We start from the raw sequence: 23548 nt of genomic DNA on the forward strand, positions 1-23548 counted from the left end.
TTTGTTTTCGATTCCGTCTCTCGCGGTTGAAGAGAACCTATGATAAAAATTACAGACCTCTACATGCTTTGTAAGTAGGAAAACCTGCAAAATCGGCCATGTATCAAACACATGTTCATATTCTGCCTGTAGGCACTAGGCAAAATATGAATTCTAAATGGGTAATAACAGGAGAGTCCACAGTGTTCTGTATCTGGATGAGGCATACCGTATTTATCGGCGTATAACACGCACCTTTTTCCCCTTAAAATCGGGGGGAAAACGTGGGTGCGTGTTATACGCCGATCACCCGCCGATTGCGAGCTCTTCTGCCTTTTCCGCCGGTCTCGGCAGCTTTCGGCTATTTTCGGCTATTTCCAGCTGCTCTCAGCTATTTTCGGCCGCTCTCGGCTTTTTTCGCCCGTTCTCGGTGGCTTTCCGGAAGCCGCCGAGAACATCCGAAAATAGCCGAGAACGGCCAAGAGCTACCGAGCGCCGCCGAGATACACAGGACATCCGCTCTGTATCTCGGCGGCGCCATTTTTAAACGGAAATACTGCAAAAGAAACTGACAAGGCTGCAAATGACTGACAAGGCTGCAATGGAAGGCTGCAAATGACATGTAAGGCTGCAATGGAAGGCTGCTAATGACTAACAAGGCTGCATTGATGGGCATTTAAATGTACGTTTTTTTCCTTAACCGGTTCCCGATGTACGTCGGCAGAATGGCACGGGCAGGCATATTGGCGTACAGGTACGTCCAATCTTCAATGCCGCCCTGCCAGTCGGGACCCCCGTGAGTCCGGTCGCGGGTCCCGCGGACTCGATTGCCGCGGGAATACCCACAATCGTCTCACGAGACGGCTGAATGGAGAAGTGCTGTTGTAAACAGCATTTCTCCATTCTGCCTAGCAACTAGTGACGCTGATCTCTGCTCCATGTGATTGGAGCAGAGATCAGTGTTCACTAAATGAAAGCCCAACCCCCCTCAGTTAGTAACACGCCCCTAGGAACACTTAACCCCTACACTGCCACCCACTGGTTAACCCCTTCACTGCCAGTGTCATTTACACAGGAATTACTGCATTTATATAGCAGTGATTGCTGTATAACTGACAATGGTCCCAAAAATGTGTCAAAAATGTCCGATGTGTCCGCCGTAATGTCGCAGTCACAATAAAATAAGCGGGTCGCCGCCATTACTAGTAAAAAAAAAAATAATTAAAAATTATTAATAAAAATGCCATAAAACTATCCCTATTTTGTAAACGCTATAACTTTTGTGCAAACCGATCAATAATCACTTATTGCGATTTTCTTTTACCAAAAATATGTAGAAGAATACGTATCGGCCTAAACTGAGGGAAAAATTTTTTTTTTTTTTTTTTTGGGGGATATTTATTATAACAAAAAGTAAAAAAATAATGTGTTTTTTTCAAAATTGTCGCTCTATTTTTGTTTATAGCGCAAAAAATAAAAACCGCAGGGGTGATCAAATACCATCAAAAGAAAGCTCTATTTGTGTGAAAAAAGGATGTCAATTTTGTTTGGGAGCCACGTCGCACGACCGCGTAATTGTCAGTTAAAACGACGCAGTGCCGAATCGTAAAAAGTGGTCTGGTCTTTGACCAGCAAAATGGTCCGGTCTGAAAGTGGTTAAACTTCCCTCCTAAAAGTTTTTTTCTTTTAAATTCTGTCCTAAACTTAGGGTGCGTGTTATATGCCGATAAATACGGTAATTCTTTTCGGGGCGGGGGCTCTGTCGTTCTAGATCCAGATCTGGTAAATCCTTATCTCAACCAATTATAAAGGATTACTCTGATAGTGATTGCGGTGTTCGCATTGTACTCTTTGCATTTATTATTCGTGGAGAGGGAAGTACAAGTTCAGTGTTATTTGTAAGAAAAACAAATGCGGAATTTTCTGCTGATGTATGGAGAAGAAGAAAGTGAAAGAGGATGAAGAGTATATAAGAGCGGAGCCAGGACTCTGGAGGAAGCAAACACAAGGCAGAGGTCATGGCTGGTGCCCCAGAGACAGGTATGACTACATATTATTATAATCAGGGGGGATTGTAGGGTGATATTATGGGGGAGTCATGGCTGGTGAAGACACCTTTGGATTAGATACAAAATAAAGCCGGGTTGAGTCTTTATTAGGTACATTGTTGGCTGGAAGATGGGTTTCCCCTTTATTTGGGTCCAAAGTTGAACTTTTTAAGGTTGTTATTCCCTTTATATTGGTTACATTCAGTAAAAATGAAACAGATGACTACAAATCATTCGTAAATTGAAACATCGTCCAGACTGGAATCCTGGAATGGAATTTTTATGTAACTTCTTTATTTGGTCTGTTTATTATACTTCTCTTTTTTTACTTTATTGCTTTCAAAATATTACATTAAAAACTCCTACACACTTCTTGCCTTTTACATATTCTCCATCATAAGCAAGAAAACCAAAACAAAAGACAGAAAGAAAAATAAGAATAGATAGGATACTATCTATCTATCTATAAGAGCCTTGGAAAATTGTCTCTGTATTTTGCTCAGCATTTATCAAATGTATCTTTATCCTTTTAGAAGAGTTTCGTCCTAACACATCGTAGGATTCCATTGATTTGTGGAATGTTTCTAGACCAGCCTTTGTCAACAAAGGTTCAATGAGATCCTAGGGTTCCGCCAGTGTATGTTAGGGCTTGCTTGAAAGATGAGCAGTTTCGGCCATCAAGGAACTTTTTAGCTCTGTAAGGGGCCCACCTACCATTAGCTGCCAGTTTAAGGGGTGCTCTCAATGACCACCATTATAAAGTGATCCTTTTCCCACTGACCACCAGTCTAAGGGGGCTTTTCTCCACTGACCATCAATCTACGGAGGTCTTTCTCCACTGACCATAAATACAGGGCCGTCTTTAAGGCAGGGCTGCTTTGGGCCCTGTCATTGCTGTGGGGCCCAAAGCAGCTGCCGCTCAAGCCTTGCACTGCCTGAATTTTTTCCAGAGTAGCAGGTGCAGCCGATTCCCCCCCCCCCCTCCCCGCTCTCCCAAGCGGTGGCCATATTAATTATAGAGGAGAGTGGGACAGCTGCGGGGTTCATGTGTTTGAGCCCGCTCGTCCCGCTTCTCCCTCTGCCAGGAGCTGCGGATCAGAGTCAATGACAGAGCAAGAGCGGCACTCCATGTTCTTTCCGCCCCCACCCCCACCTGGCGGACCTGTGTAGCACACAGCTGAGTGAAGTTTTCTGCCTGTGTGCTGGGTCTGATATGTGGAGACTGTGTACATACAGAGGTGGAAGAGGGGGTACAGAGATGAACCCAAAGGTAGACGGGGGTACAAAGGTGGACATAGGGATGTACAGAGGTGGACGGGGGTACAGAGGTGGACGGAAGGATATAGAGGTGAACGTGGATGGGGGGATACAGAGGTGGATGGGGAATACAGAAGTGAGCTGTGAATGGGGGGGGTACAGAGGTTGACATGGGGGGGGTACAGAGGTGGATGGGAGGAACAGAGGTGGAGGGGGGTATAGAGGTGTACACAGAGGTGGAGGAGGGTACAGAGGTGGACAAAGGGGGTACAGAGGTGGACATGAGGGGGTACAGAGGTGGACATGAGGGGGTACAGAGGTGAACACAGGTGGACGGGGGGTACAAAGGTGGACATGGGGGGTACAAAGGTGAACCCAGAGGTGGACATGGGGACGTACAGGGGAGGGGTACAGAGGTGGACAGAAGGATTTAGAGATGAACTTGGATGGGGGATACAGAAGTGAGCTGTGGATGGGGAACACAGAAGTTAGCTGTGGATGGGGGGGGTACAGAGGTGGACATGGGGGGGTACAGAGGTGGATGGGGGGAACAGAGGTAGAGGGGGGTACAGAGGTGTACACAGAGGTGGAGGAGGGTACAGAGGTGGACAAGGGGGGTACAGAGGTGGACATGAGGGGGTACAAAGGTGAACCCAGAGGTGGACATGGGGATGTACAGAGGGGGACGGGGGGGTACAGAGGGAGACGGAAGGATATAGAGATGAACATGGATGGGGGGATACAGAAGTGAGCTGTGGATGGGGGGATGTAGAGGTGGATGGGGGTACAAAGGTGGACATGGGGGGGTACAGAGGTAGACGGAAAGATATAGAGGTGAACATGGATGGGGGGTAGAGAGGTGGACGGAAAGATATAGAGCTGGACATGGATGGGGGGTAGAGAGGTGGACGGAAAGATATAGAGGTGGACATGGGGGGGTACAGAGGTGGAGGGGTGTACAGAGGGGAACACAGAGGTGGATGGGGGGTACAAAGGTGGACAGAAATATATAGAGGTGGACATGGGGGGGTACAGAGGTGGAGGGGGTACAGAGGTGGACATGGGGGGGTACAGAGGTGGAGGGGTACATAGGTGGACATGGGGGGGTACAGAGGTGGAGGGGGTACAGAGGTGGACATGGGGATTACAGAGGTGGACATGGGGGGGTACAGAGGTGAACACAGGTGGTCGGGGGAACAGAGGTGGTTGGGGGGTACATAGGTGAACAGAGAGGTGGACAGGGGTACAAAGGTGGGGGGGTTCAGAGGTGAACATGAGGGGATACAGAGGTGGAAGGGGGGTTACAGAGATGAACCCAGAGGTGGACGGAGGTACAAATGTGGACATGGGGATGTACAGAGGTGGACAGGGGTACAGAGGTGGACGGAAGGATATAGAGGTGAACGTGGATGGGGGGATACAGAGGTGGATGGGGAATACAGAAGTGAGCTGTGAATGGGGGGGGTACAGAGGTTGACATGGGGGGGGTACAGAGGTGGATGGGAGGAACAGAGGTGGAGGGGGGTATAGAGGTGTACACAGAGGTGGAGGAGGGTACAGAGGTGGACAAAGGGGGTACAGAGGTGGACATGAGGGGGTACAGAGGTGGACATGAGGGGGTACAGAGGTGAACACAGGTGGACGGGGGGTACAAAGGTGGACATGGGGGGTACAAAGGTGAACCCAGAGGTGGACATGGGGACGTACAGGGGAGGGGTACAGAGGTGGACAGAAGGATTTAGAGATGAACTTGGATGGGGGATACAGAAGTGAGCTGTGGATGGGGAACACAGAAGTTAGCTGTGGATGGGGGGGGTACAGAGGTGGACATGGGGGGGTACAGAGGTGGATGGGGGGAACAGAGGTAGAGGGGGGTACAGAGGTGTACACAGAGGTGGAGGAGGGTACAGAGGTGGACAAGGGGGGTACAGAGGTGGACATGAGGGGGTACAAAGGTGAACCCAGAGGTGGACATGGGGATGTACAGAGGGGGACGGGGGGGTACAGAGGGAGACAGAAGGATATAGAGATGAACATGGATGGGGGGATACAGAAGTGAGCTGTGGATGGGGGGATGTAGAGGTGGATGGGGGTACAAAGGTGGACATGGGGGGGTACAGAGGTAGACGGAAAGATATAGAGGTGAACATGGATGGGGGGTAGAGAGGTGGACGGAAAGATATAGAGCTGGACATGGATGGGGGGTAGAGAGGTGGACGGAAAGATATAGAGGTGGACATGGGGGGGTACAGAGGTGGAGGGGTGTACAGAGGGGAACACAGAGGTGGATGGGGGGTACAAAGGTGGACAGAAATATATAGAGGTGGACATGGGGGGGTACAGAGGTGGAGGGGGTACAGAGGTGGACATGGGGGGGTACAGAGGTGGAGGGGTACATAGGTGGACATGGGGGGGTACAGAGGTGGAGGGGGTACAGAGGTGGACATGGGGATTACAGAGGTGGACATGGGGGGGTACAGAGGTGAACACAGGTGGTCGGGGGAACAGAGGTGGTTGGGGGGTACATAGGTGAACAGAGAGGTGGACAGGGGTACAAAGGTGGGGGGGTTCAGAGGTGAACATGAGGGGATACAGAGGTGGAAGGGGGGTTACAGAGATGAACCCAGAGGTGGACGGAGGTACAAATGTGGACATGGGGATGTACAGAGGTGGACAGGGGTACAGAGGTGGACGGAAGGATATAGAGGTGAACGTGGATGGGGGGATACAGAGGTGGATGGGGAATACAGAAGTGAGCTGTGAATGGGGGGGTACAGAGGTTGACATGGGGGGGGTACAGAGGTGGATGGGGGATACAGAAGTGAGCTGTGGATGGGGGGGCAGAGGTAGACAAGGGATACAGAAGTGAGCTGTGGATAGAGGGGTACAGAGGTGAGCTGTGGATAGAGGGGTACAGAGGTGAGCTGTGGATAGAGGGGTACAGAGGTGAACTGTGGATAGAGGGGTACAGAGGTGAGCCGTGGATAGAGGGGCACAGAGGTGAGCTGTTGATAGAGGGGTACATAGGTGAGCTGTGGATAGAGGGGTTCAGAGGTGAGCTGTGGGTGGACAGAGGTACAAAGGTGAGCTGTGGATGAGGGAGCAGAGGTGACCAATAGATGGTTACATAAGTTTATGTATGTGTTTTGTTTTTTCGAATGTTGGGGTGGAGAGACAATTTGCATGGGGGGGGGCTCAAGACTTTTTTTTGCCCAGGGCCCAATCAATAGTAAAGACGGTCCTGCATAAATCTATAGGGATCTTTCTCCTCTGACAATCAATCTAAGGCGGGCTTTCTCCACTGACCATAAATCTAGGGGGGTGTTTCTCCAATGGCCATCAGTCTAAGGTGGTCTTTCTTCACTGACAATCAATCTCCACTGACCATCAATGTACTGGGATCTTTCTCCACTGGCCATCAACCTACAGGGGGGTCTTTCTCCACTGACAATCAATCTACTGGGATCTTTCTCCATTGGCCATCAACCTACAGGGGCTTTTCTCCACTGGCCATTAATCTATGGAGGTCTTTCTCCACTGGTCATTAATCTATGGAGGTCTTTCTCCACTGGCCATCAATCTATGGGGGTCTTTTAACACTGGCCATCAATCTAAGGTTTTTTTTCTCCACTGACCAATTTGATTAATTCCTTGAATATTATTAAAATTATTGAGACCATTATTTAACCTCCATTCATAACTCGAGTAAAGATTAGGAATGCAATAATTTTAAATGTTAACATTCTATGCCTCTCTACCATCTCATTTACCCAAATATCTACTTTACTCCAAAGTCTTATCACTACTCTACAATGAAAAAAACATATGGTTCATGTTTGGGTGGGTCCCACATTTCAGCCATTAATGTTCCTCAACCCCATTAAACTCAGAAGGACATTTAGGAGCAACTTAGTAACATTATCTCTGACCAGTGTCACCATCCGAGGACCAGCTTACTTCCCTGTGAATCTTAATTTAAGGAGCCCCTCAGAACAGATTTAGAGGGGTTGATTTTGCTGACTCTAGCCCTCGTTTTTTAGAGGGATATTTCCTTTGAAGGTGTCAATACATATGGGACCCCACAATCTTGTTTCCTCAGATGGTAAATTATAGGGGAGGACACAAAGAGAAAGGACCAGGGCTGGATTAAGAGCATCATGTGCTTGGTGCTGAGGATTTTGGTGGACCTTTTTCTGGGCACCCTTCTGTGTTTCTAAGAGCCCGTGTTGGCATGCGCCCAGACTCTAAAGGGTGAATGCCAACTAGGGAAGCCAGGCATCTGACTTGCCAGGTTGCCGTAAGGGCCGTGCATTGGTGTGCACTCTGAGCTGAAAGAGTGCAGCCGAGAGGGCCTAACACTATGGAAGCCCCAGAATTCTGGAAGTGCCCTGCACTGGTGTCCCCAGCCTTCCCGTTAGGACTGCTCATGCGGCGCCCATTATCAATCCCACCACCCTGCCCAGGCGTTGCATGTGGAATGCAGGGCCTGTCAGTGGAGAACTCTGTTGGCCCATTGCTTTTCATGAGCAGTGTGTTCTTTTTGGGTGGCTGGGCCTATATTAAGGTAGGGGCCTGGAGCTGCAGCCCCAATAGCCCCTACGTTAATCCAGCCCTGGAAAGGACCCATAACGTAAAACTGTTAGTAAAAATGTATTTAACAAAAAAGGCATACATTTTTCACTTACATGTCGTGGTGCCCATTAACTAGGCACCCGGTGAAGTATTAGCGGGTTCCCAGCCAGGCATCCAATGTTTGTATTGCAATGCAGTTCCGCCAGTGGCAACCCTAACCCCAGATAAAGTGTCAGGCTTGGATAAAATAAAAAATGTGACCCTCTAAAACTCCTGTCCTGACCCACTAACAGGCCAGATTTTATGTATTACCTTGGGGGGAGATGGAGACTAGAATACGGCAATCACTGAGCAGCAAATGGGATCACCTGCGATGTATTTCAGTTTTCTCTTGGAAACCTGGCCTGTTAGTGGGCCCCGAGGACAGGAGTTGAGGACCACTGCTCTAAAACATGTTGCCTTTATTCTTCTGTGAATAAATGTTGTCATTAAAAGCTTTGGACACTTGGATATTTATTTGGTGCTCTCAATGGACTGTATGTACAGTGCCTTGAAAAAGTATTCATACCCCTTGACATTTTTCCACGTTTTGTCATGGTACAACCAAAAATGCAAATGTATTTTATTGGGATTTTATGTGATAGACCAGGGGTCTCCAAACCCGCAGCCCGCGTGTGTGTTTAAACCGGCCCGCCCGCAGCTGGCAGGTCCTGCAATACAAAAGCAGCACACCCACCCATGCTGCACGACGTGCTTATTATTGGCTGCTGGGAGCACCGATGTCCCAGCAACCAGTGACGTCATTAGCGCGGCGCCTCCCCTCTTCCCGCCCGCTGTTTGTATTAACTATCTTTCAGCGTGTGAAGCAGTGGGTGGGAGTCGTGAGCTGAAGACGGCTGTACGGAGGTGTGTGTGTGTTGCCGATGGGTGGAGGGAGGTTAAGCTGTAAAATTGAAGAGGTTGAAGGCTGCATTCCCCGCTGCCCCACCTTCCCACTGACCTGTTTGCAGCAGAAGTTGGCTCGTACAGAGGCGTGTGTGGTGCTGATGGGGACACTGATGGCTGCCAATACTCTGCCATACCCTGCCAATACTCTGCCATACCCTGCCAATACTTTGCAATACCCTGCCAATACTCTGCAATACCCTGCCAATACTCTGCCATACCCAGCCAATACTCTGCCAATACTCTGCCATACCATGCCAATACTCTGCAATACCCTGACAATACTCTGCCATACCATGCCAATACTCTGCAATACCCTGACAATACTCTGCCATACCCTGCCAATACTCTGCAATACCCTGCCAATACTCTGCCATACCCTGCCAATACTCTGCCATACCCTGCCAATACTTTGCAATACCCAGCCAATACTCTGCCATACCATGCCGATACTCTGCAATACCCAGCCAATACTCTGCCATACCCTGACAATACTCTGCAATACCCTGCCAATACTCTGCAATACCCTGCCAATACTCTGCCATACCCTGCCAATACTTTGCAATACCCAGCCAATACTCTGCCATACCATGCCAATACTCTGCAATACCCTGCCAATACTCTGCCATACCATGCCAATACTCTGCAATACCCAGCCAATACTCTGCCATACCCTGACAATACTCTGCAATACCCTGCCAATACTCTGCAATACCCTGCCAATACTCTGCCATACCCTGCCAATACTTTGCAATACCCAGCTAATACTCTGCCATACCATGCCAATACTCTGCAATACCCTGCCAATACTCTGCCATACCCTGCCAATGCTCTGCAATACCATGCCAATACTCTGCCATACCCTGCCAATACTCTGCAATACCCTGCCAATACTCTGCAATACCCTGCCAATGCTCTGCCATACCCTGCCAATACTCTGCAAATACCCTGCTAATGCTCTGCCATAACCTGCCAATACTCTGCCATACCCTCTCAATACTCTTCAATACCCTGCCAATACCCTGCCAATGCTCTGCAATACCCTGCCAATACTCTGCCAATACCCTCCAAATACTCTGCAATACCCAGCCAATACTCTTCCATACCCAGCCAATACTCTGCAATACCCAGCCAATACTCTGCAATACCCAGCCAATACTCTGCCATACCCTGCCAATACCCTGCCAATACTCTGCCATACCCTGCCAATACCCGGCCAATACCCAGCCAATACTCTGCCATACCTGCCAATACTCTGCAATACCCTGCCAATACTCTGCAATTCCCTGCCAATACTCTGCAATTCCCTGCCAATACTCTGCAATACCCTGCCAATACCCAGCCAATACTCTGCAATACCCAGCCAATACTCTGCAAAACCCTGCTAATACTCTGCAATACCCTGCCAATACTCTGCCATACCATGCCAATACTCTGCCATACCCTGCCAATACTCTGCAATTCCCTGCCAATTCTCTTCAATACTCTGCAATACTCTGCAAATACTCTGCAATACCCTGCCAATACTCTGCAATAGCCTGCCAATACTCTGCGATACCCTGCCAATACTCTGCAATTCCCTGCCAATACTCTGCAATACTCTGCGATACCCTGCCAATACTCTGCAATAGCCTGCCAATACTCTGCAATACTCTGCGATACCCTGCCAATACTCTGAAATACCCTGCCAATACTGTGCAATTCCCTGCCGATACCCTGCCATACCCTGCCAATACCCTGCCAATACTCTGCCATACCCTGCCAATACCCTGCCAATACCCAGCCAATACTCTGCCATACCTGCCAATACTCTGCAATACCCTGCCAATACTCTGCAATTCCCTGCCAATACTCTGCAATACCCTGCCAATACCCAGCCAATACTCTGCAATACCCAGCCAATGCTCTGCAATACCCTGCCAATACTCTGCAATACCCGGCCAATACTCTGCCATACCATGCCAATACTCTGCCATACCCTGCCAATACTCTGCAATTCCCTGCCAATTCTCTTCAATACTCTGCAATACTCTGCCAATACTCTGCAATACCCTGCCAATACTCTGCAATAGCCTGCCAATACTCTGCGATACCCTGCCAATACTCTGCAATTCTCTGCCAATACTCTGCAATACTCTGCGATACCCTGCCAATACTCTGCAATAGCCTGCCAATACTCTGCAATACTCTGCGATACCCTGCCAATACTCTGGAATTCCCTGCCAATACTCTGCAATTCCCTGCCGATACTCTGCCATTCCCTGCCAATACTCTGCCATTCCCTGCCAATACTCTGCCATACCCTGCCAATACTCTGCCATACCCTGCCAATACTCTGCAATACCCTGCCAATACTCTGCCATACCCTGCCAATACTTTGCAATACCCAGCCAATACTCTGCCATACCATGCCAATACTCTGCAATACCCTGCCAATACTCTGCCATACCCTGCCAATGCTCTGCAATACCCTGCCAACACTCTGCCATACCATGCCAATACTCTGCCATACCCTGCCAATACTCTGCAATACCCTGCCAATACTCTGCCATACCCTGCCAATACTCTGCCAATACCCTGCCAATGCTCTGCCATACCCTGCCAATACTCTTCCATACCCTGCCAATACTCTGCAATACCCTGCTAATACCCTGCCAATGCTCTGCAATACCCTGCCAATACTCTGCCATACCATGCCAATACTCTGCCATACCCTGCCAATACTCTTCCATACCCTGCCAATACTCTGCAATACCCTGCTAATACCCTGCCAATACTCTGCCAATACCCTGTAAATACTCTGCAATACCCTGCCAATACTCTGCCATACCCTGCCAATACTCTGCCATACCCAGCCAATACTCTGCCATACCCAGCCAATACTCTGCAATACCCAGCCAATACTCTGCCATACCCTGCCAATACCCTGCCAATACTCTGCCATACCCTGCCAATACCCTGCCAATACTCTGCCATACCCTGCCAATACCCTGCCAATACCCAGCCAATACTCTGCCATACCTGCCAATACTCTGCAATTCCCTGCCAATACTCTGCCATACCCTGACAATACTCTGCCATACCCTGACAATACTCTGCAATACTCTGCAATACCCAGCCAATACTCTGCAATACCCAGCCAATACTCTGCCAATACCCTGCCAATACTCTGCAATACCTAGTCCATACTCTGCAATACCCTGCCAATACTCTGCAATACCCTGCCAATACTCTGCCATACCATGCCAATACTCTGCCATACCATGCCAATACTCTGCAATACCATGCCAATACCCTGCCAATACCCAGCCAATTCTCTGCCATACCCTGCCAATACTCTGCAATCCCATGCCAATACTCTGCAATTCCCTGCCAATACTCTGCAATACTCTGCCAATACTCTGCAATACCCTGCCAATACTCTGCGATACCCTGCCAATACTCTGCAATTCCCTGCCAATACTCTGCTATACTCTGCGATACCCTGCCAATACTCTGCAATAGCCTGCCAATACTCTGCAATACTCTGCGATACCCTGCCAATACTCTGAAATACCCTGCCAATACTCTGCAATTCCCTGCCGATACTCTGCCATTCCCTGCCAATACTCTGCCATTCCCTGCCAATACTCTGCCATACCCTGCCAATACTCTGCCATACCCTGCCAATACTCTGCAATACCCTGCCAATACTCTGCCATACCCTGCCAATACTTTGCAATACCCAGCCAATACTCTGCCATACCATGCCAATACTCTGCAATACCCTGCCAATACTCTGCAATACCCTGCCAATACTCTGCCAATACCCTGCCAATACTCTGCCATACCCTGCCAATACTCTTCCATACCCTGCCAATACTCTGCAATACCCTGCTAATACCCTGCCAATGCTCTGCAATACCCTGCCAATACTCTGCCAATACCCTGCCAATACTCTGCCATACCCAGCCAATACTCTGCAATACCCAGCCAATACTCTGCCATACCCTGCCAATACCCTGCCATACCCTGCCAATACCCTGCCAATACTCTGCCATACCCTGCCAATACCCTGCCAATACCCAGCCAATACTCTGCCATACCTTGCCAATACTCTGCCATACCTGCCAATACTCTGCAATACCCTGCCAATACTCTGCAATTCCCTGCCAATACTCTGCCATACCCTGACAATACTCTGCAATACTCTGCAATACCCAGCCAATACTCTGCAATACCCAGCCAATACTCTGCCAATACCCTGCCAATACCCTGCCAATACCCTGCCAATACTCTGCAATACCTAGCCCATACTCTGCAATACCCTGCCAATACTCTGCAATACCCTGCCAATACTCTGCAATACCCTGCCAATACTCTGCCATACCATGCCAATACTCTGCCATACCATGCCAATACTCTGCAATACCATGCCAATACTCTTCAATACTCTGCAATACTCTGCCAATACTCTGCAATACCCTGCCAATACTCTGCAATAGCCTGCCAATACTCTGCAATAGCCTGCAATAGCCTGCCAATACTCTGCGATACCCTGCTAATACTCTGCAATTCCCTGCCAATACTCTGCAATATTCTGCGATACCCTGCCAATACTCTGCAATAGCCTGCCAATACTCTGCAATACTCTGCGATACCCTGCCAATACTCTGAAATACCCTGCCAATACTCTGCAATTCCCTGCCGATACTCTGCCATTCCCCTCCAATACTCTGCCATTCCCGGCCAATACTCTGCCATACCCGCCAATACTCTGCCATACCCTGCCAATACTCTGCAATACCCTGCCAATACTCTGCAATACCCAGCCAATACTCTGCAATACCCAGCCAATACTCTGCCAATACCCTGCCAATACTCTGCAATACCCTGCCAATACTCTGCAATACCCAGCCAATACTCTGCAATACCCTGCCAATACTCTGCAATACCCTGCCAATTCTCTGCCATACCATGCCAATACTCTGCCATACCATGCCAATACTCTGCAATACCATGCCAATACTCTGCAATTCCCTGCCAATACTCTTCAATACTCTGCAATACTCTGCCAATACTCTGCAATACCCTGCCAATACTCTGCAATACCCTGCCAATACTCTGCAATAGCCTGCCAATACTCTGCGATACCCTGCCAATACTCTGCAATTCCCTGCCAATACTCTGCAATTCCCTGCCAATAGTCTGCAATACTCTGCGATACCCTGCCAATACTCTGCAATAGCCTGCCAATACTCTGTAATACTCTGCGATACCCTGCCAATACTCTGAAATACCCTGCCAATACTCTGCAATTCCCTGCCGATACTCTGCCATTCCCTGCCAATACTCTGCCATTCCCTGCCAATACTCTGCCATACCCTGCCAATACTCTGCCATACCCTTCCAATACTTTGCAATACCCAGCCAATACTCTGCCAATACTCTGCCATACCATGCCAATACTCTGCAATTCCCTCCTGATACTCTGCCATTCCCTGCCAATACTCTGCCATTCCCTGCCAATACTCTGCCATACCCTGCCAATAATCTGCCATACCCTGCCAATACTTTGCAATACCCAGCCAATACTCTGCCATACCATGCCAATACTCTGCAATACCCTGCCAATACTCTGCCATACCCTGCCAATGCTCTGCAATACCCTGCCAATACTCTGCCATACCATGCCAATACTCTTCCATACCCTGCCAATACTCTGCAATACCCTGCTAATACCCTGCCAATACTCTGCAATACCCTGCCAATACTCTGCAATACCCAGCCAATACTCTGCAATACCCTGCCAATACTCTGCAATACCCTGCCAATTCTCTGCCATACCATGCCAATACTCTGCCATACCATGCCAATACTCTGCAATACCATGCCAATACTCTGCAATTCCCTGCCAATACTCTTCAATACTCTGCAATACTCTGCCAATACTCTGCAATACCCTGCCAATACTCTGCAATACCCTGCCAATACTCTGCAATAGCCTGCCAATACTCTGCGATACCCTGCCAATACTCTGCAATTCCCTGCCAATACTCTGCAATTCCCTGCCAATAGTCTGCAATACTCTGCGATACCCTGCCAATACTCTGCAATAGCCTGCCAATACTCTGTAATACTCTGCGATACCCTGCCAATACTCTGAAATACCCTGCCAATACTCTGCAATTCCCTGCCGATACTCTGCCATTCCCTGCCAATACTCTGCCATTCCCTGCCAATACTCTGCCATACCCTGCCAATACTCTGCCATACCCTTCCAATACTTTGCAATACCCAGCCAATACTCTGCCAATACTCTGCCATACCATGCCAATACTCTGCAATTCCCTCCTGATACTCTGCCATTCCCTGCCAATACTCTGCCATTCCCTGCCAATACTCTGCCATACCCTGCCAATAATCTGCCATACCCTGCCAATACTTTGCAATACCCAGCCAATACTCTGCCATACCATGCCAATACTCTGCAATACCCTGCCAATACTCTGCCATACCCTGCCAATGCTCTGCAATACCCTGCCAATACTCTGCCATACCATGCCAATACTCTGCTATACCCTGCCAATACTCTACAATACCCTGCCAATACTCTGCTATACCCTGCTAATGCTCTGCCATACCCTGCCAACACTCTGCCATACCTTGCCAATACTCTGCAATACCCTGCCAATGCTCTGCAATACCCTGCCAATACTCTGCCAATACCCTGCAAATACTCTGCAATACCCAGCCAATACTCTGCCATACCCTGCCAATACTCTGCAATACCCTGATAATACCCTGCCAATGCTCTGCAATACCCTGCCAATACTCTGCCATGCCCTGCCAATACTCTGCCATACCCAGCCAATACTCTGCAATACCCAGCCAATACTCTGCCATACCCTGCCAATACCCTGCCATACCCTGCCAATACCCTGCCAATACTCTGCCATACCCTGCCAATACCCTGCCAATACCCAGCCAATACTCTGCCATACCCTGCCAATACTCTGCCATACCTGCCAATACTCTGCAATACCCTGCCAATACTCTGCAATACCCTGCCAATACTCTGCAATTCCCTGCCAATACTCTGCCATACCCTGACAATACTCTGCAATACCCAGCCAATACTCTGCAAAACCCAGCCAATACCCTGCCAATACCCTGCCAATACTCTGCAATACCTAGCCCATACTCTGCAATACCCTGCCAATACTCTGCCATACCATGCCAATACTCTGCCATACCATGCCAATACTCTGCAATACCATGCCAATACTCTTCAATACTCTGCAATACTCTGCCAGTACTCTGCAATAGCCTGCCAATACTCTGCAATAGCCTGCAATAGCCTGCCAATACTCTGCGATTCCCTGCTAATACTCTGCAATTCCCTGCCAATACTCTGTAATACTCTGCGATACCCTGCCAATACTCTGCAATAGCCTGCCAATACTCTGCAATATTCTGCGATACCCTGCCAATACTCTGAAATACCCTGCCAATACTCTGCAATTCCCTGCCGATACTCTGCCATTCCCTGCCAATACTCTGCCATTCCCTGCCAATACTCTGCCATACCCGCCAATACTCTGCCATACCCTGCCAATACTCTGCAATACCCTGCCAATACTCTGCAATACCCAGCCAATACTCTGCAATACCCAGCCAATACTCTGCCAATACCCTGCCAATACCCTGCCAATACTCTGCAATACCCTGCCAATACTCTGCAATACCCAGCCAATACTCTGCAATACCCTGCCAATACTCTGCAATACCCAGCCAATACTCTGCAATACCCTGCCAATACTCTGCCATACCATGCCAATACTCTGCCATACCATGCCAATACTCTGCAATACCATGCCAATACTCTGCAATTCCCTGCCAATACTCTTCAATACTCTGCAATACTCTGCCAATACTCTGCAATACCCTGCCAATACTCTGCAATACCCTGCCAATACTCTGCAATAGCCTGCCAATACTCTGCGATACCCTGCCAATACTCTGCAATTCCCTGCCAATACTCTGCAATTCCCTGCCAATAGTCTGCAATACTCTGCGATACCCTGCCAATACTCTGCAATAGCCTGCCAATACTCTGCAATACTCTGCGATACCCTGCCAATACTCTGAAATACCCTGCCAATACTCTGCAATTCCCTGCCGATACTCTGCCATTCCCTGCCAATACTCTGCCATTCCCTGCCAATACTCTGCCATACCCTGCCAATTCTCTGCCATACCCTTCCAATACTTTGCAATACCCAGCCAATACTCTGCCAATACTCTGCCATACCATGCCAATACTCTGCAATTCCCTCCTGATACTCTGCCATTCCCTGCCAATACTCTGCCATTCCCTGCCAATACTTTGCAATACCCAGCCAATACTCTGCCATACCATGCCAATACTCTGCAATACCCTGCAAATACTCTGCCATACCCTGCCAATGCTCTGCAATACCCTGCCAATACTCTGCCATACCATGCCAATACTCTGCAATACCCTGCCAATACTCTGCCATACCCTGCTAATGCTCTGCCATACCCTGCCAACACTCTGCCATACCTTGCCAATACTCTGCAATACCCTGCCAATGCTCTGCAATACCCTGCCAATACTCTGCCAATACCCTGCAAATACTCTGCAATACCCAGCCAATACTCTGCCATACCCTGCCAATACTCTGCAATACCCTGATAATACCCTGCCAATGCTCTGCAATACCCTGCCAATACTCTGCCATACCCTGCCAATACTCTGCCATACCCTGCCAATACTTTGCAATACCCAGCCAATACTCTGCCATACCATGCCAATACTCTGCCATGCCCTGCCAATACTCTGCAATACCCTGCTAATACCCTGCCAATGCTCTGCAATACCCTGCCAATACTCTGCCATACCCTGCCAATACTCTGCCATACCCTGCCAATACTTTGCAATACCCAGCCAATACTCTGCCATACCATGCCAATACTCTACAATACCCTGACAATACTCTGCCATACCCTGCCAATACTCTGCCATACCCTGCCAATGCTCTGCAATACCCTGCCAATACTCTGCCATACCATGCCAATACTCTGCCATACCATGCCAATACTCTGCCATACCCTGCCAATACTCTGCCATACCCTGCCAATGCTCTGCAATACCCTGCCAATACTCTGCCATACCATGCCAATACTCTGCCATACCCTGCCAATACTCTGCAATACCCTGCCAATACTCTGCTATACCCTGCTAATGCTCTGCCATACCCTGCCAATACCCTGCCATACCCTGCCAATGCCCTGCTAATACCCTGCCAATGCTCTTCAATACCCTGCCAATACTCTGCCAATACCCTGCAAATACTCTGCAATACCCAGCCAATACTCTGCCATACCCTGCCAATACTCTGCAATACCCTGCTAATACTCTGCCAATGCTCTGCAATACCCTGCCAATACTCTGCCAATACCCAGCCAATACTCTGCAATACCCAGCCAATACTCTGCAATACCCAGCCAATACTCTGCCATACCCTGCCAATACCCTGCCAATACTCTGCCATACCCTGCCAATACTCTGTCATACCCTGCCAATACGCTGCCAATACCCAGCCAATTCTCTGCCATACCCTGCCAATACTCTGCAATACCCTGCCAATACTCTGCAATTCCCTGCCAATACTCTGCCATACCCTGACAATACTCTGCCATACCCTGACAATACTCTGCAATACCCTGCCAATACTCTGCCAATACTCTGCAATACCCAGCCAATACTCTGCAATACCCAGCCAATACTCTGCCAATACCCTGCCAATACCCTGTCAATACTCTGCAATACCCAGCCAATACTCTGCAATACCCTGCCAATACTCTGCAATACCCTGCCAATACTCTGCAATACCCAGCCAATACTCTGCAATTCCCTGCCAATACTCTGCAATACCCTGCCAATACTCTGCCATACCATGCCAATACTCTGCAATACCATGCCAATACTCTGCAATTCCCTGCCAATACTCTTCAGTACTCTGCAATACTCTGCAATACCCTACCAATACTCTGCAATAGCCTGCCAATACTCTGCAATACCCTGCCAATACTCTGCAATTCCCTGCCAATACTCTGCAATAGCTTGCCAATACTCTGCAATACTCTGTGATACCCAGCCAATACTCTTCAATTCCCTGCCGATACTCTGCCATTCCCTGCCAATATTCTGCCATTCCCTGCCAAAACTCTGCCATACCCTGCCAATACTCTGCGATACCCTGCCAATACTCTACCATACCCTGCCAATACTCTGCAATACCCTGACAATACTCTGCAATACCCTGCCAATACTCTGCCAATACTCTGCAATACCCAGCCAATACTCTGCAATACCCAGCCAATACTCTGCCAATACCCTGCCAATACCCTGCCAATACTCTGCAATACCCAGCCAATACTCTGCAATACCCTGCCAATACTCTGCAATACCCAGCCAATACTCTGCAATTCCCTGCCAATACTCTGCAATACCCAGCCAATACTCTGCCATACCCTACCAATACCCTACCAATACTCTGCCATACCCTGCCAATACTCTGCCATACCCTGCCAATACCCTGCCAATACCCAGCCAATTCTCTGCCATACCCTGCCAATACTCTGCAATACCCTGCCAATACTCTGCAATTCCCTGCCAATACTCTGCCATACCCTGACAATACTCTGCCATACCCTGACAATACTCTGCAATACCCTGCCAATACTCTGCCAATACTCTGCAATACCCAGCCAATACTCTGCAATACCCAGCCAATACTCTGCCAATACCCTGCCAATACCCTGCCAATACTCTGCAATACCCAGCCAATACTCTGCAATACCCTGCCAATACTCTGCAATACCCTGCCAATTCTCTGCAATACCCAGCCAATACTCTGCAATTCCCTGCCAATACTCTGCAATACCCTGCCAATACTCTGCCATACCATGCCAATACTCTGCAATACCATGCCAATACTCTGCAATTCCCTGCCAATACTCTTCAGTACTCTGCAATACTCTGCAATACCCTACCAATACTCTGCAATAGCCTGCCAATACTCTGCAATACCCTGCCAATACTCTGCAATTCCCTGCCAATACTCTGCAATAGCTTGCCAATACTCTGCAATACTCTGCGATACCCTGCCAATACTCTGCAATTCCCTGCCGATACTCTGCCATTCCCTGCCAATATTCTGCGATTCCCTGCCAATACTCTGCCATACCCTGCCAATACTCTGCCATACCCTGCCAATACTCTACCATACCCTGCCAATACTCTGCAATACCCTGCCAATACTCTGCCATACCATGCCAATACTCTGCCATACCCTGCCAATATTCTGCCATAGCTAAGTAAACATGTAGCGCTAAAAGAAAGAATGAAAAAAATGCAAACAAATACAAAAACTTGTATGGTAACCCCTGTGTACAACTGCCTAGGGCTATGCCAATGTTCCTTATGATGAGAACATTAATCAAAATAAGTATCAAACTGGTGCTAATAAACAATTTACCTCAAAAATTTGTGCATTACATATGTCTATAATACATTTACCACATAACAATATAATGCTTTGTGTGCAAAAAAACAAAATAATCAGTGACCAAAACAGTTTGTTGGTATAAACATAAAGTCTCTTTGTATGGTGAAAATAATCAAATCCCACGTGTGTAGTAAAATTATCAGTCCGTCTTCACTCTTAAAGGGATGACATGCGAACACCACGTGACAATCCCACCACCACTGTGGATGCGGGCTTACCGAACGTATCAGACCCAAAGGAATATATATTCGAAGGGTCATACGGGCTTTTTGTAGTACCAGTAGAAATTCGAACTCATGCAGATTGAATCTCCAAGGAAACATCAAAACGGTCTCTCCGCCTATATAATTGATGATGATAGGTTTTCTCCAATTGTGTAAAGGTCCAGTTCAGAATATTGGACGCATGAAATAAGAAGATGGGGCCATATAGTGTAATACCATTAAGAAACGAAATTTAATAAAAATAGTAACAAACTCACATTTGAGAAGTAAATCAAGCGTTTTTCAAATAAAAATCGGCTGCAGTAGAGTCCTCCCGACGCGTTTTGTCCTCATAGACATCATCTCTGCCATACCATGCCTATACTCTGCCATACCATGCCAATACTCTGCAATAGCCTGCCAATACTCTGCAATAGCCTGCCAATACTCTGCAATACTCTGCAATACCCTGCTAATACTCTGAAATACCCTGCCAATACTATGCAATTCCCTGCCAATACTCTGCAATACTCTGCCATACCATGCCAATACTCTGCCATACCCTGCCAATACTCTGCCATACTCTGCAATACCCTGTCAATATTCTGAAATACCCTGCCAATACTCTGCCATACCCAGCCATACTCTGCAATACTCAGTGATACCCAGCCATACTCAGCGATACCCAGCCGTACCCAGCCATACTCAGCCAATATTACAGTGGGGGAGATTGAGGATATTACAGTGGGGACTATATGGTGGTGGAATTTTCACAGGTTTTTCAAATAAAAATCGGCAGCAGTAGAGTCCTCCCGACGCGTTTCGTCCTCATAGACATCGTCTCTGCCATACCATGCCAATACTCTGCCATACCATGCCAATACTCTGCAATAGCCTGCCAATACTCTGCAATACTCTGCAATACCCTGCTAATACTCTGAAATACCCTGCCAATACTCTGCAATTCCCTGCCTATACTCTGCAATACTCTGCCAATACTCTGCAATACTCTGCCATACCATGCCAATACTCTGCCATACCCTGCCAATACTCTGCAATACTCTGCAATACCCTGTCAATATTCTGAAATACCCTGCCAATACTCTGCCATACCCAGCCATACTCTGCAATACTCAGTGATACCCAGCCATACTCAGCGATACCCAGCCATACTCAGCCAATATTACAGTGGGGGAGATTGTGGATATTACAGTGGGGACTATATGGTGGTGGAATTTTCACAGTTTTTTGCAAATTCAATTATTTGCTGATCCGAAAAATTATCTGATCCGTGACTCTGATGCAAGGAACGATCGGATCAGTGAGTTTTTTGATCCGTTGCACCCCTAACTGATGGGGACATTGCTCGAGTCACCACTGATGGGGACATTGCTGGAGACACTGCTGATTACAAAAATGATCCATGTAAAATATATACATTAAAATGTTATTCATTCATGTGTTTTATACATAACTGATTTTTTTTCAGCCCCCGAATACTTGTAAAATCTACAATGTGGCCCTCGTGTTGAAAAGTTTGGGGATCCCTATTATAGACCAACACAAAGTGTCACATAATTGTGAAGTGGAAGAAAAATGATAAATAATACAAAAAAATATGTGAAAAGTGTGGGGGGGGGGCATTTGTATGGCACCCCCCGGAGTCAATACTTTGTAGAACCACCTTTCCCTGCAATTACAGCTGCAAGTCTTTTTGGGGGTGTCTCTACCAGCTTTGCAGATCTAGAGAGGACATTTCTGCCCATTCTTCTTTGCAAAATATCTCAAGCTCTGTCAGATTGGATGGAGAGCGTCTGTGATCAGCAATTTTCAAGTCTTGCCACAGATTCTCAATGGGATTTAGGTCTGGACTGTGACTGGGCCATTCTAACACATGAATATGCTTTGATGTAAACCATTCCATTGTAGCTCTGGCTGGATGTTTCGGGTCGTTGTCCTGCTGAAAGGTGAACCTCCACCCCGGTCTCAAGTATTTTTCAGACTCTAACAGGTTTTCTTCTAAGATTGTCCTGTATTTGTCTCCATCCATCTTCCCATCAACTCTGACCAGCTTCCCTGTCCCTGCTGAAGAAAAGCATCCCCACCGCATGATGCTGCCACCACCATGTCTCACAGTGGGGATGGTGTGTTCAGGGGGATGGGCAGTGTTAGTTTCCCCCACACATAGCGTTTTACTTTTAGGCCAAAAAGTTGAATTTTGGTCTCCTCTGACCAGATCACCTTCTTCCACATGTTTGCTGTGTCCCCCACATGGCTTCTCACAAACTGCAAACAGGACTTCTTATGACTTTCTTTCACCAATGTCTTTCTTCTTGTCACTCTTCCATAAAGGGCAGATTTGTGGAGAGCACGACTAAGCCCCCGTACACACGGTCGGACATTCCGACGACAAAATCCGTCTGATTTTTTCCAACGGATTTTGTCCGAAACTTGTGTTGCATACACATGGTGAGACAAAGTTGTTGGAAAATCCCATCGTTCTGAATGAGGTGACGTACAAAACATAGGACGGGACTACGTAGAGGCCAGTAGCCAATAGCTTTGGTCCCCAAATTTATTCTGAGCATGCATAGCACATTGTGCGTCAGAATTCTATACACACGATCGGAAAAAGTCTGATCGGATTTTGTTGTCAGAAAATTTAAGGTCCTGCTCTCAAATTTTTTACGACGGAAACTCAGGTGGAAAAAGTCCGCTAGAGCTCACACACGGTGGGATTTTCCAACAACATAATCCGATCTGACTTTTCCCATCGGAATTTCCGACCGTGTGTACGGGACATAATAGTTGTCCTGTGGACAGATTCTCCCCCCTGAGCTGTGGATCTCTGCAGCTCCTCCAGAGTTACCATGGACCTCTTGGCTCTTCTCTGATGAATGCTCTCCTTGCCCGGCCTGGTCAGTTTAGGTGGACGGCCGTGTCTTGGTAGGATTGCAGTTGTGCCATA

At 48.0% G+C, this 23548-nt stretch overlaps 1 protein-coding gene across 1 annotated transcript in view; it reads left to right on the forward strand.

Annotated features, from left to right (window-relative positions):
• The first annotated feature begins 1861 nt into the window (after positions 1-1861).
• Positions 1862-23548, forward strand: part of LOC143997780 (uncharacterized) — a 38957-nt gene continuing 17270 nt past the window's right edge. Inside the window, exon 1 of the mRNA XM_077493571.1 lies at positions 1862-2019. Within this exon, the coding sequence (XP_077349697.1) occupies positions 1998-2019 (22 nt within the window). The 5' untranslated portion in view covers positions 1862-1997. The remainder of the gene's footprint in view (positions 2020-23548) is intronic.

The sequence above is a fragment of the Lithobates pipiens genome, unplaced genomic scaffold (genome assembly GCF_037356315.1).
Source record: "Lithobates pipiens isolate NorthernLeopardFrog02 unplaced genomic scaffold, aLitPip1_a1.2 Scaffold_19, whole genome shotgun sequence".
Lineage (NCBI taxonomy): Eukaryota > Metazoa > Chordata > Amphibia > Anura > Ranidae > Lithobates > Lithobates pipiens.